Source organism: Lactuca virosa, chromosome 6 (genome assembly GCF_052849685.1).
Source record: "Lactuca virosa cultivar CGN04683 chromosome 6, Lactuca_virosa_CGN04683_v6, whole genome shotgun sequence".
NCBI lineage: Eukaryota > Viridiplantae > Streptophyta > Magnoliopsida > Asterales > Asteraceae > Lactuca > Lactuca virosa.
Window position 1 is genome coordinate 207041308 of NC_136431.1, and position 16251 is coordinate 207057558.

General features: G+C 31.3%; 1 protein-coding gene across 1 annotated transcript; it reads left to right on the top strand.

Moving 5' to 3' along the window:
- The first annotated feature begins 8374 nt into the window (after positions 1–8374).
- Positions 8375–10103, top strand: LOC145120178 (BOI-related E3 ubiquitin-protein ligase 1-like). The gene is made up of 4 exons (XM_079055991.1): positions 8375–8553; positions 8641–8771; positions 8848–9125; positions 9218–10103. Exons 1-4 carry the CDS (start codon positions 8507–8509, stop codon positions 9749–9751), a joined length of 990 nt encoding a protein of 329 aa, XP_078912117.1. The 5' UTR covers positions 8375–8506; the 3' UTR covers positions 9752–10103.
- The last annotated feature ends 6148 nt before the right edge of the window (positions 10104–16251 follow it).

Consider the following 16251-nt stretch of genomic DNA (forward strand, 5'->3'; position numbering starts at 1 on the left):
TAAAAATGTAAACTAAAAAAAGTGAGTTTTTTTTATAATCTGGTGTATATGCGTGCATTGTAAAAGTCTATATCATTTCCTTTTGTCATTGATCGCTTTAAATTCCGACGTTTTAGATTGATTGTTTGGTTCCTTGATTAATAATGGTTTCTATTTAATTTTTCATATATATATATATATATATATATATATATATATATATATATATATATATATATATATATATATGGAAAAGTTTAATAGAGAACCATAATTATTGGTTCTCCAAGGAACCAAATTTTTTTTCAAGTTCTAGAGCTTATTCTTTATCGAAAAAAAAACTAAAAATATCTAAATTTATAACTTAACATTGTGAATGTTAAATATATTTTTCAGATTCACAGTGTCAATTTAGATTCACATTGTGAATTTTCAAAGATTTAGATTGTGAATTTGACGAAAAAAAAATTATCGACTTTGATATCATTGGAAAAAGGATAAAAAGTTATAAATTTCTGTATTTTTAGTTTTTTTTTTTTGATAAAAAATAAGTTCTAAAAATTGAAAAAAAGATGGGTTCCTTGGTTCATTATAGTTTTCTATTGAACCTCAAAATATATATATATATATATATATATATATATATATATATATATATATATATATATATATATATAAGCGTCCATGCATGCATGTTAGTTTGGTAATTTTGGTTTATGATGATTATTTGTTAAAAATTTTGGTAAATAGTTTTTTGGTATTTTGGTAATTGGTAACTATTAATTTGATAGATTGGTAGTTTGGTTTGTGTTGATAGTATAATATAATTAAATAGTTTGTTCCTTTGGTAATTAGTAATTCCATAATTACTTACATTTTGGCAATTATTAGTTGGGAAATCTATTTAAAAATCTCATTATTTTGGAAAAATTAACGATTAATTTTTAATTTTTAATTTTTATTTTTTATTTTTATAATAATAATTATTATAATTAACTTTATTTTTATATTTATTTATAAGATTAATATGCTTACGGGTAAATGAAACAAATACATATATTTTGGTATTTTGAATAAACTTAAAAAAAATATATATAAATATTAATTATTCTATATTCGTATTTCATTGTTGTTATCAATTTGTATTAGAAACAAATTTCAAAAAAGGTTATCATCATGCTTATTAAAATAAAAATTCTGATTGCTCAACTAAAAAAAATAGTTATATAAAATAAAACGATCAAGATCATGCCATGATCGATTTATGGACAAGATCCGGCAAGAAGGAAGGTCATAAAATATCGTATGATCGTTAATAGACACATTTGTGAGTTGCTATCTTACATCCTTACTTTTTGATCTAAAAGGTTGGGTGTGTTACTTCTATTTTGATCGCCATAGATTTTTGTTATAAGATCATGTGTAAAATTTTGCTTTCTTTGTAGAAGTGGAAGAGATTGAGGAGAAGAATCTAATATTAATTTAAAAAGAGAAATGATATGGATACAACTTTTATAATGTTAGATTTAAGCTTATTACTCCTATTTTAAATATTTTATACAACTAGAGAAGGCTCCCCCGCGTTGCGGGGGTTAGAAGCCTTCGGTATTTATGATATGTATAACTGAAGTGCATTTTTGGGGTACCAAGGAGACGATTCAGGTACCTGGAACAAACGACATCATCTCATCTGAATTAACTAAACATAAAATGGGTATTGAACTGATTTTAAGGAAGGAGAATAGAGAAGCGACTGCCACCACCACCAGCAGCGTCAGCGTCCGTTGTCGCTGCCTCCTCTTCCCTGTCCGTCGTTTAGTCGACATAATACATCGATCGTTGCTTGCCTATAGCAGGTGAAGGTTCCGACGCCGCATCTGCGTCTGTCCGTTCCTCAATCGTTTTCAGTTTTGCGTGAGAACACAATCGATTGTAAGAAAAATAGAACACAGAAGGAATTGATTCTGATTAATGGTGAATCATGAGAAATTGTAGTACCGGTGGAAGAGGGTCTGCGGCGTATGCAATGTTGGAGGCAGAGTTGTAGGCATCTGCTATGGTAGAGGCAGAGTCGCCAACGTGTCCTGTGGCCGGAATCGGTCTGGTCGGTTGCGATATGTCCATAATCGAAGAAGGCTATTGTCGATCGATCTCAGAAGTCGTCGGGGGTGTCGTGAGCAAGAAAGAATGAAAACTGGAAGAGTCGGTATAAGGGATAGGAAAAAAAGGTGTGAGAAACGCATCTGATTGGAAGCAAGGGAGGTGGAAGAGGGGACATAACACATGTACAAAACACTAATCCAGACCATGGAGTAAAATAAAAACCATTGACCAGATATTAACCGGGATGTAAAAATAATTTGACCAAGAATTAAAGTTAACAAAACCCACTAACACAAAAGTCTAGGGGCTAAAATGAAAAATAGGCTACTACTGTTCATAAAAGGGGTTTAAAATTTATATGTATATATAATTGATGGATGGATATAGTTATTAACTTCTTTTTTGTTGCATGCTTGTATCCCCTAATGTTAGAAACTCCTATCTTTGGTTTTGTATATTAATTTTGAAATTAAACACGAAAACCTTATAAATGGTCTCTATGACATGTTATTTTTCTTTTATATGGTCCAAAGATATTTATATTTACTATTTGAATCTTAAGAAAATAAAATAACCTCGTACTGAAGACCACGATCTTAATAACATATTGATTATCATTTAAGAAAAGAAACATCCTCTAAAGTCATAAGAAAATTTGTTCCAAATTATTATATTAGAAAACTAGATGTAAAACACGGGTTGATTAAAAAAGAAATTCAATGTTAAAGTGTAAACAATAAATATTTTTTAAAATAAAATTTTGAAATAAGAAATAAAGAAATGTATTAATTGGAATATAATATCATATTTATGGCATTTAATACTTTACATAAATAAATATATAAATATTATGTGGCTTTTTAATTTTAAAATTTGAAAAACCTAATAATTGACATCGGAAATTATTTATTTCAAAAATATCACAAAATGACAAGTGTCAAAACTCATGAGAGATTGACATTTGACAAAATCAATCTTCATTTATTATAGTTGATGGGGGTCACGAGAATATGTATTTTTATAATCAGCAATATGGATTACTCAATGATCGTATTAGTTTATATTCAATTTTATATTTTTTTTCTGTCTCGGTTATAAGAAATTCAATATGGGATAATCCTTACGAACATTTAATTCAATTCTCGCACAAAACAAAAAGCACGTTGCTGGAGAGTATATGATTGCTCAAGATCTTGTGACACCTCCACAACTAGTGAAATATTATTATATGTACTCATACATCCGAAAATAGATAAGATTAACGAAATTTGTAGATTTTGTTATTGATAATGTTATTTTTTTTTGGAAACAATCGTCGGGAAGTTCAAGCTGCATCGCAAAACTAACGAGACAGACAACTTGACTCTAAGCTGTCGACGTTGTTCGGGGTGTCAGACAACTTGGCTGTCAGACAACTTGGCTGTCAGGCAACTTGAGTTGTCCTCAGATAGACCTAAACTCCACATGTTTTTTTATATATTACTCCACTCTAATCAAGTTTTTCCATTGCATTCTATGTCCAAAATTATATAGAGGTTTTAAAGCGCTGCCCCAAAATCATAAATGTGCGGCCCCTTTGACCCCTATATTTCGTGGTATTTGGGATCAAACTCACCTTATATACACCTGTTCATTCCATACCATCTAAATTTTATTATATCATTAGTTTAGTCTTACTGTCACTTGTGTTAACTCCAATTAACCAAAAGATCTTTAGCACTAAAATCAACACCATATTAAATGCTGTGCTCTTTAAATGTTTGAAAAAAATAGAAACGTAACAAATCAAACACTATAATAATAAAAGAAAGTAAACTCTTTGAATGACAGATATCATAACAAACCAACACCATATAAGAAACAAATGGTGGCGGTGAAGATGACGCTTGGTGGACCTCTTAATAATTATATCTTGTTATATATAAATCGTTTTAATATAGAATGTAATTCAGAAAATACTTTCATCAACATTCGAAAAACTTACAACATTTTTTATTAAGATAAATAATATAAAAATACATCACAATCAAACGTATTATATGGTTAGTGGACATATACGTAATTTTAAAATGAAAAAAAAATCTTTTAATCCACATTTAAATAGTGTATTTACTATAGAGTAAGGTTATTAAGTTTGAGATTTTACATAAGATCGTTTTAAATTTTGCATTATCTTGTTTGTGAAAATACTCATTAAAAGTTATATTGATTAAGACACCGATGATGATGGACAGGGCCGATTTAGAGCAAAGGCAAGTTGGGCATTCGCCCAGGGCCTCACGAAAGCTCGGAGCCCCAAATTTACGGGTAATATGGTTTTTATATATTTAATATATATAACATAATACTCTTTATTTTGTAAATTTTCCTCTCAGCTTAGTTGGTCAAGTACTCAAATTAGAGGCGCTTCATTTGATGCCTTTTTTTAGTGGCAAGAGTTCGAAACTGTGTCACGTTAATTTTGTTATGTTTTGGTATTATTAAAATTTGAGATTAGTTCTAATTATATAATTTTTTTCAACCAATAAAACATATCTGGAATTAAGAAAGAGAATAATGAGGCAAATATTTAGGAAGATGATGAGACTTTAGAAATAGCCACCAATAAAAAACATGAAATCTTATTTTGTTTCCCATACAATCGCTTTAGCCCATTTTTCAAATATTAACTCAATCGATTCTTTTTCTTCTCGGTTCTCTAATCTCTCTCGAGTCTCTGTTAGTGATTTAATCACATGAGTTTATTGGAATTCATGACTAATCTATTAAGGTATTCATTAATGTTTAATTGATTTTTATATTTTGATTTTGTGTTTAAAAGTTGAAACCAAATGAAGTATTCAATAATTGTTCTTTAGATTTGATTTTCTGATTTTTAGATGTTAATGGTCTAGTGTGCAATGGTAGTGGGTTTCATGTTCATTCTTTTTTTTGTTGGCTTGTGTTTAAAAGTTGAAACCAAATTAAGTATTTTTTTTGTTGGTGGAATGCTTGTAAACATGTGTTTTAGTTTGTACTTTAGTCTTTGGGCATCAAATATTTGAAGAAAGAAAATAGTATTTTATTTCTTTAGCAAATTAACAGCAGCCTTTGTCAAATTTAAGGTTTAAATATCGTTGGAAAACATCAAGCATGGCTTTGTTCAATATTATAATGAAATTGTTTGGTATATTTATATGTAGTTTTGAAAAGTAAAAGCAGATTAAAGGAAAAATTTTCTTAAAATGCTCGAGGATTAATCAAAAACCGAACAATATCGACATCCGCCTAATGTCAACCATCATGTGTTTTCATTTCTTTTGTATCATTTGAATATCTAATAAATTTTTTTAATCATTGATTTATATTATACGGTTTGGTTATGTTACTTCTTGAGAAAGATATATTGGATAATGTTGATTATTAGTTGATACTTTTATTAGTGATTTTACATCTAGAAAAAATTCACACAAATATTTTTTTATAACTTTGTGCAATTTCATATTTATACCAACATTAGCTACGTAATTGAATAAAAATACCGAAGTTGGAACAAGTAGCTTCTTTCAAAGCTTAATGAACCTCAATTGTAAGTTTTCACCTCTTTTCTCAACTTGTATATGAATTTTTATAAATTGCTTTAAATTATTGGAATTTGAAGGGCCCTTTCTTTCCTTTTGTCCCGGGCCTCTTATCTGTTGGGACCGTCCCTGATGATGGAATTAACTTCAACTTTTTAAGGATGAAATATAATTCTTGTTACTACAACCCGCAAAAGTTAGAAAGTAAACATGAAAAAAAGATAAAAGATAAACCTGATTATGTACAACTATATATATATATATATATATATATATATATATATATATATATATATATATATATATATATATATATAAATGAGTGTCATTTTGCCTCTTATGACATGTGTTATCTGGTTTCAAGTTGTATGAATGAATTTTTGGGACTCACTATATAATAAAGACTAAGTGTGAGACTCGTATACTACACGAGTTTATTAAAAATTAAAGTTTAATATCAATGTGTAAATATTAATTTTTTTTTAAAGAAAATACTTTTACATAAATACAAATGATATAATGAATAATTAAGTAATTCAATCTATACTTATAAAAAAATTGTTGACATATTTTAAATAATGATGTTGAAAATTAAGATGTAAACATTAAACAGTTTTTAAAGTAACTTTCGAAATAAATACAAACAAAATGATGAATAAGTAGGTAATTGAATTTATACTAATAAAAAAACTATTGACATATTGTAAATACTTATGAATCAAAATTTCCAAATACTTCTTTGAATCACAAATTAAAAATAGCAGGGTTAAAGTGGACTTTTCAGATTAAATTCGAAAGTAGATTGGAAACGTGTATGTTGATATCCATATGATATATTTGGGTTGACATTTAGATTGTTACCGACAACATATATATACTTGCTTGATGACGGTGTTTGATTGTTGCTACTAAAATTAGAAAGCACTGAGAAAAATATAAACGATGTAAATTATATACTATACGTATAAATATTTGTAACTTAACGTATATATAAAGAAAAAAAGATAAAATAACATAATCAGGAATTATATATAACAGATTTATTAAAGTAAAATTAAAAATAGATTCAAAGCAATGATGACCATTATGACCATTAGACATGTAATAATAACAATAGTTTTTTTGAACCGACAAACTAACTTACTCCTAAATACCTTCTATGTCTCCTAATGAGACTTGAACTCATGATCTCTCATTTGAGAGTGTCATTGCTTACCGCTAGGCCAAAGACATACAAATATGCACTGGTTATGTCGCAAAAGGTCTACACAGAAATAACTAATCAATAAACTTAACATCAATGTGTGACATAAAAATTATGGAAGAAAAGAAAAATAAATTGCATGATAGAAAAAGAAATATCGTTAGTTAAATATAATTTTCTAATTCTTATTTTGTCATTAACATTAAATAATGGACTTGTAATACAAAAATTAGAAGTAGATTGGAAAATTTTATGTTGATATCTACATGATAAAATTTTAAAAGTTCGATTAGTAAAATGAAGATATTATAAGTTCAAACGTGTAGCTATATAAAAATAATGTTAATATATCAAAATATGTTTTTACATGGCCTAAGCGTAAACTGTTAATTCATATTTTTTTTTCTTTCTTTGTAATTATATTACATGTATAAAATATAAATTATATGTACAAATTAATTATCATGTAACATATAAAAATAGATATTATATATAGATAAAATACTTAAGCAAAAATAGGGTCTTAAAAAGAATTGGCTATAGAAAATTTAAAATCCTAAAACTCACCAATCAAATTAGTTTATCTCAATTTTGACAATATTATTTTATAACATTTAATTATTTTAGTTCATTTAGCAAAAAAATCATAATAAATATTTTTAGTGTTTTAGAAAAATACAAACAATTTCCTATTATATTCATTTTATGGAGAAAAATATTTTCAATAATTATAATTATTAATCACAGTATTGCTTTACACATTTAATACAATAAATACTTTACATATATAATAGAAGTATTAATTGGTGGAATTGATTGATTTTTTATAAATAAAAAAATAAAAAATACCACGTAATGACATGTAAAATTCAAGTAATTTAAAAATCTCAAATAATGACATGTTGCAAAAATCTCGAGGAAATGACACGTGTCAAAATTTCATTTATTATGATAGATTAAAGATGTTGGTTCAGATTGAGATTTTAAGATGTCAATATAGATCTTACTTCAGATAGATTATAATATGGTCGAGATCATCTTTTGTTTGAAAAATCTTAAACTCGTAAGATTTCAAGATCAAGATCAAGATCTTAACGAAGATGCTATAGAAAAATATAAGATAAATAGTTAGTTTGATAATATCTTAAAAAAAATCACTTTTAACATAAACGCAAATAAGATTGCATAACATGTAGGGTTGAACAATTGTTATCTTCTAAAATAATCTAAATGAATAGCATTACAATACAATTAAAAAATTATATTGTTGAGTAATAAAACAGTATTTTATTTTAAAAATTATAATGCTAAAGATAAAATATAATTTATTTTAAGTAAAAAGAATGAAATTTACCAGGGAAAACTTTAAATTATCACTTATTTTTACCATAAGTTATATTTCCATATTTAGATAATAATATTGCATCGATTTTATACGACTTTTCAAATTATTATTTTCTTCATTTAATTTAGTTTTCGATAAATTAAAAAATTAAATTTGGTCTGCACACAAATATTAATTGAACTTTCCGCCTATAGTGCGTGTTCTCGAAAGGCTCCAGGCATCTTCTCTTTCATGCTGTTTTTGTGTTAGCGTTTATCAACCCCTCACCCCACCCCACCTCCCTCTATTTTCTTTATGTTGCTATAATCGATAACAATGGCTGTTCAAGCTCAATACCCATCAAATGTTCTTCTTCTCAACAGGTTTTTGTATTCTTCATTTATTTTCAGAAGCTGCTTTTTATTTATGATTCTGTTTTCTAAAATGGATGTGTTTCGATTGACTTACAGAGGTGTAGGAGAAGGGAAGAACGAAGATTGTTCATTGCAGTTACAATCACAACCAGGTGGAACAACTGCGACTTCTTCGAGATTTGTTGATGATCCATCCGCTAATCACATATTGTTCAGCGATTTCCCAGGTGGGTGTTGAATTGTTCATCGATTTCTTCATGTGTATTTGGATTTTTAACAGAATAGTTATGTTGGATTGTGTAGGTGAGAGTGGTGGTGTTAATCCAAGGGAAAGAAGAAGAGACTTTGGTATGAATCAATTGATGTCTATTATTCATCAACAACAGTTTCATAATCAACTGGTGGATGTTACACAGCTCCGTTCGAGAAACGTCGATGTTTCCACCGGGCTCCGATTAGCTTTTAACGATCAACAACATTCTCTTTCTTCTCAGTCCTCTGTTTTACCATTATTCACGGAAGATTTGACAACACAAATCAACCGACAACGAGATGAAATCGAGCATTTTCTTCAAGCTCAGGTAAAACCCTATCGCCGGAATACCAAAATACTTTTATGAGGTTGATTTGTTTTTCGCAAAAAACAGATGCTGAAGATTGAGTTTTATATTAGGGAGAAGAGCTACGGCGTACGTTAGCAAACAAGAGGCAGATGCACTATAGCGCACTACTCCGGGCGGCGGAGGAATCGGTTTCGCGGAAAATGAAGGACAAAGACGTCGAGGCAGAGAAAGCCGCGCGACGTAACGCTGAGCTGGAGGCTCGGGCGGCGCATCTCAGCGCGGAGGCACAGGTGTGGCAGGCGAGGGCGAGGGCACAGGAGGCGGAGGCGGCGGCGTTACAGTCGCAGCTGCAACAGGCTATCGTGAGCGGGATGCGAGGAGGGTGTTGTGTAGGGGAAGGCGAGGAGGTCGGGCAACGATTCGCCGACGGTGAAGCGGAGGACGCCGAATCGGCGTATATTGACCCGGAACGAGTCGTGTTAGCGAGTGGACCCGGTTGTAAAGCGTGTGGAAAACGAGTCGCCTCAATTGTATTGCTGCCGTGTCGACATCTGTGCGTTTGTACAGAGTGCGACGGTGTCGTTTCGGCCTGCCCGTTATGTCTTACTTTCAGAAGCTCTAGCATTGAAGTCTACATGTCATGATGTGGGCCCTTAATAAGCCCAATATTGAACAAGCCCAATCACATGATAACAAAAGGGTAAATGTGGAATTTGACAGAAATAAAAAGAAAAAAAACAAATATGTTTAGAAGAATATTCAATAAAAAACAAAAAAGAAAAAGCATAACCCCTTAGATCATTTTCTTTCTTTAATGTTATTTTTCTTACATTGTCTTTGGGTTATGAATCTGTTTATTCCCATTTTACCCCCAACAAAAAAAAAACTGTTTTGTTGCCTTGTAGGTGTAGATGGCCAAAATGTCAAGTGTCATTGTGTAATTTTTTATTTCCTTTTTTGTAATTTTAAATTTATATTTTATTCTTTTATTTTAAATTTTTTCTTCAAACGAGCATTTGGATATTACTTTTGTAGTGGGAATTTAAGCCAAATTGAACATTTGAATATTTTATTTTGGAATAGATACTTTATACTGAATATTTGATTTTTCATTAGCCAAAAGATAAATTTTGAAATATTTTAGAATACATAAATTTTGGAAATTTTAGTTGATATGAGAAGACAAGCATTTTCTTTAATGAAAAACGATGGCATTTTTTTATTGTTGGTGTGGGTTGGAAATTTTCTAAAATAGATAACATGTAAAAATAGATGTCAATAAACTTTTTTCACCACGTGTTATCATTTTTGTTAAATTAAGTTCTTTATGAATTATGATTTTACATTTACCACTTCTCTATGAATGATAAATTTATCCAAATTACAGAAATGACTCATGTATAGGGTAAATTACACCATTGGTCCCTCGTGTACATGTCAGAAAGCGTGTTTAGTCTCAATTTTTAAAAATTAACTCGGACAGTCACTGGTTGTTATTTTTCTTGCACAGTTAGTCCCTATAGACGTTAACCGTTAAATGCTTTCGTTTAAGCTCCCCACGTGACTTGCACGCAAGGGCATTTTCGTCTTTTCAGGGTCTGTGTCCCTTCTTAAAGTCGTTGCACCTTAAAAGCATACAAAACACTACCTCCCTCTCTTTGTCTGCTATCATCTCTTTCGTCTCCCCACTTGTTCGATCGATTTCTTCCAACTTGATAGCAATGATCGATATTAAATGTAATTGTGGAGCCACTGTAGTGATTCACACATCTTATAGCAAAAGAAACCTTGAGAAACTCTACTATGCTTGTATTTCTTGAGGATTTGTCGGGAGTGCCTCCTGAGAGGCAGCTTGAGTTTCAGATTGATATGATTCCGGGTGCGACGCTGATAGCCAAGGCGCCCTATCGCTTAGCACCTCCATAGATGCATGAGTTGTCTACACAGCTGCAGGAGCTGTTAGACAAGGGATTCATCAGACCTAGCAATCCTCCGTGGAGAGCACTGATTCTGTTTATGAAAAAGAAGGATGGTTCACACAGGATGTGCATTGACTATTGGGAGTTAAACTAGCTGACAGAGAAGAGCCGTTATCTACTTCCAAGGATTAATGATATATATGACCAGCTTCAGGGTGTATCTTGGTTCTCCAAGATCGATTTGAGATCAGGTTATCATCAAATGAGAGTCAAAGATGAGGATGTGCAGAAGATAGCCTTTATGACTCGATATGGTCATTATGAGTCTGTGGTAATGCTATTTGGGCTCACCAATGCACCGACAGCGTTCATGGATGTCATGAACCGAGTGTGCAGGTCAATGTTGGATCGGTCGGTAATAGTGTTTATCGATGATATCCTAGTCTACTCTAAGACTACTGATGTATGTTAAACGAACTAGTTTTAATCCTAACAAACTCAAATAAAAACAAACGCACGCAGGCAATGTACCTATCGATAGCAGTTTAGTTTAAGCAAGTAGGGTATCGAACACAGGGAACGGTAACAACTAAAATTAATACTAATATTATCTAAATAAAACAATTAATTAAAATGGGGGTTTCTCTCTAGTTTTGCAAAACTAGAAAACTAAAGTAAGCAAATAACACTAAGACAAAAGACAACTAAACAACTAAATAGAACTGAAGGTAACTAGATTCAATGATAAAAGAGACTTCTGTTTAGGTTCGACTTACTTATTCCTATGGTTGATTTCATGGCAAGTGCAATGGATTAATGTCATTGGCTACCGATTTCTAATATGATTAGATTCATGTTCACTATTACTAATCCTTAGCAAACTAGAGAATTCAAACAGTGGCCAATTGATTAAACTAACGAGTTTCCTAGTTGTTCAATTCGGATCAAGTAAGACTTGTAGTATTAGCTCTAAATTTGTCAATTCAATTAACTCATGTATGGTTGTTCATCATACATGCTTACACATTAACTTACTTATTTTCTAAGTTAATCCTAGGTTCATATTCACTAATTCTAGGCATACAATATTGTTTTCACAAATTCATATGATTTAAACAGATAAGATGATGTTCATGCAACTCAATAACTTGATTATTAACAGAAAATAATTATTGTTAACACATAAGGGTGTTTAACAAGCTTAAAAGGACAATTCACCAAATCAAAACTAATCCATGCCATAAAATCAAACCATAGTTATAAGTTTATCTACCCTAAACAGAAGCAAAGAGTTTTTAGCTCATGTCTACAACAATTAACAATCCAAAAACGAAATCTAATGATGTAAACATAGTTTATGCAAAATATTAAGAAAAAGTATAGTGTTTATTGCCTTTGATCTCTTCTAACTTGACTTCTACGTTGAATTCTCGAAAACCAGAGATCCAAGAACCCTTCTGGCCTCCAAAAATCGTCCAAAGCTTCCAGAATTAGTTAGGGTTCCGAATGAAAGCGTTTCTATATATAGATTCTGAAAACAGAGCCAACTCGACGAGTTTTTTGAGCCAACTCGTCGAGTTGGTCATTAAAATCCCGTGTACGGCAAGTCAGCGTCAAGAATCGCAAACTTTCTTATCAACTCGTCGAGTTGATGGCCAACTCGTCGAGTTCGCTTGGAATCAACATTTTCTCAAAACATGAAAGTCGTCCGAAATTGTGTCTAGTTTTCAGAACATTTTGAATCTCGTCAATCGGAGTTACGGTTCATGATATATGGCCCAAACACTGATGAGGGGTCAAGCTGTCCTACAACATCCCTCTTTCTTCAAAATCCAAGATCCAAGCTTCCAATTGCTAAATCCGCTTCTTTTTCCATCCAAGCATATCATTTTTGCTGAAAAATGAAATTCTAAACTAATTAAGCACCTTTTGTTCATTAAATGAGATAAAAACAAGATAATGCATGAATTTTATAACTAAAATATGCCCATATCAAAATACCCCACACTTGACTTTTGCTTGCCCCCAAGCAAAACTGAATTTTAGCACACTAGTATCACATAAGACAATCCCAATTGAACCCAGCCATTGACAAGACCTCAACGCATGCATTTGTGTCTAAAATTTTTCCTAAGGACCCCTTACTCCTAAATACTTACAATCCTCATAAACACTCGCCCACTTCTTTTGAACAATGCTCATTTTATGCATCCTTCCGAATCCATCTGCAAAAAACTTTCTTAACCTTAAGTCATTTTTGGTTAAACCGCCAAGCACACATACAATAAAATAACCTAGAAAAGAAAATTACAATAGAAATACTTGATACTTCGTATCTTCAATGATTTGTAGCTTTTCTTCTCTATATTTCTTCTTTGACTTCATAGCTTTGTAGATTCTTTCTTTCAAACATTTCATCACTCTCTTTTTTTTCTTTTTCAACTTTTTTTCTCTTTTTTTTTCAATACTCACTTTTTTCTCTCAAAACTAAAAACCTAGAAAAAGAAACATATGCTTACGCAAGGGGATTTAACTTCATCCTTTATTGGTTAAAGGCATTAGTCTCATGTGCAATGACTACTTAAGCTTCCATGAATACATTTATGGTACACGATGCTAAACATATTGCATTCCTCAAACTAAGCGAATTTATGTTTTTGTCCTATGATTTCACTAGAATAAAGGGGGCCACAAATGCATTATAACGTATATTGGCTCAACTAAACATTTGGGTCCTCATAAAATCATCAAACATAATACTAGCATTAATCCTAATTGCTTTACCAAGATTTCTAAATTAACCCTAGCAATTTTTTATGCAAAATTTTTAAAATTATACCTAAAATTAGGATTCTAATTTCACTAATTTAATTAATATAACCAACCCCCTACCCCACACTTAATTTATGCAATGTCCCCATTGCATGTTATGCATGATAAAGAAAACATACAAATAAAGAGGGAATTAGAACAAACTCCCCTCGGATAGTAGTTGCGAGGTTGATCTTCTTCTTGTTAAGCTTCATCTTCAATTGACTTTAGGCATGGGAACAACTCATCCATCATTGGGTGTCAAAATCTCGTGTGGTACAACTCCTAATGTAGTGGAAAAAGCTTCTTGGAATCACCTAGAATTGGACTTCAAAATATAAACAATGCCTGCACCATATGGAATCTAATAGAAGACTCAAAAATAAAATGACTGAGCAACACACCGAGTTGATAGTGGATAACTCGTCGTGTTGGATCGTAACTTGGGCAGAAATCACGTTTTTCCTCTGGAACTCGTCGCGTTGTATGTATGCACTCGACGAGTTTTTGGCTTTGATCAGACAAACTCTTCTTTCTGCTTCAGTTTTGATTTCGTGTTCAAGGAGGGTTTTAGTGTAATACACCTCCTTATAATCTTCAGTGACGAGACTCCTTTTAGCAAATATAAACATCGGACTCAACATATCGCTCAAAGTCTTCTAATCTTATCGTCTACAACTCGACCCCTCACTTTATTTCCCTCACGCTTTAAGAAATCACTCTAATCTCACCCTAAACTCTGCAAGATCAAAAACACAAAACCACGTAATAAAAAAAGGAAAACAAACATCAAAATAAAAATCCTAAATTATCCCTAAATACTAGAAGTTTAGAAAAGTAAACTCTAATGACGGGTTTCCTCCCGTAAGCGCTTCTTTTTGTGCGAGTCTTGAGCTGAAATCTCAACTTATTAACTTCCAATAAACTCAATAGCAATCCATCCGTTGCATTGAATATCTTCTTTGGTGGACCAATTTGTAAAATTTGGCTCTTTGCTTCAAAAATAGGTCAAACGCGCTTGAATTCATAAAACCCAAGAATCTTGACAAGGGTTGGAACCGGTTGGATACTAATCAGAAATGGATCGCGCTTCAGAACTTTCTCCAAAGTTGGAATCGTCACCCCATGCTTCGAAACACAAACCGGAAATACTGGGGGCCATGTCATGGTAATGGTCAAACCACAGGTTGGTTCTTGCAATTCAGCTTGTTCTTGTTCTTCGTCTGACCATTCTTCCAGTAACCTTTCCAGCTCCTCCAAATCTCTTTCTGGATTAAATTCTTCATCTTGTAACTTTAGCTCTTGTAACTCAGACTTCTCTTGTTTATTAGGCAAGATGTTATCTAACCATCTTCCAAATTTCTTCAAATCATCATCTGATTCATACTCCTCATCTTCTTGCTCAATTTCCTGGACTACTTCCTCACGAAAAGCATCAAGAGCATCGAGATTTGGAAAATACATAATAAATAAAAATAAAAATAAAAATTAAACTAAATATAAAAAAATTAATCAATAAATTAAAAACGATTACAATTAGCAATTAATTTAACTATTTGAACCATTCCCCGTCAACGGCGCCAAAAACTTGATGTGTGTTAAACGAACTAGTTTTAATCCTAAAAAACTCAAATAAAAACAAACACACGCATGCAGTGTACTTATCGATAGCAATTTAGTTTAAGCAAGTAGGGTATCGAACACAGGAAACAGTAACAACTAAAATAAATACTAATATTATCTAAATAAAACAATTAATTAAAATAGGGGTTTCTCTCTAGTTTTGCAAGACTATAAAACTTAAGTAAGCAAATAACACTAAAACAAAAGACAACTAAACAACTAAATAGAATAGAAGGTAACTAGATTCAATGATAAAAGAGACTTCTGTTTAGGTCCGACTCACTTATTCCTATGGTTGATTTCATGGCAAGTGCAATAGATTAATATGTCATTGGCTACCGATTTCTAATGTGATTAGATTCATGTTCACTATTACTAATCCTTAGCAAACTAGTTAATTCCAACAGTGGCCAATTGATTAAACAAACGAGTTTCCTAGTTGTTCAATTCGGATCAAGTAAGATTTGTAGTATTAGCTAACTAAATTTGTCAATTCAATTAACTCATGTATGGTTGTTCATGATACATGCTTACACATTAACTTACTTATTTTCTTAGTTAATCCTAGGTTCATATTCACTAATTCTAGGCATACAATATTGTTTTCACAAATCCATATGATTCAAGCAATTAAGATGATGTTCATGCAACTCAATAACTTGAGTATTAACTGGAAAATAATTATTGTTAACACATAAAGGCCTTTAACAAGCTTAACAAGACAATTCACCAAATCAAAACTAATCCACGCCATAAAATCAAACCATAGTTATAAGTTTATCTACCCTAAA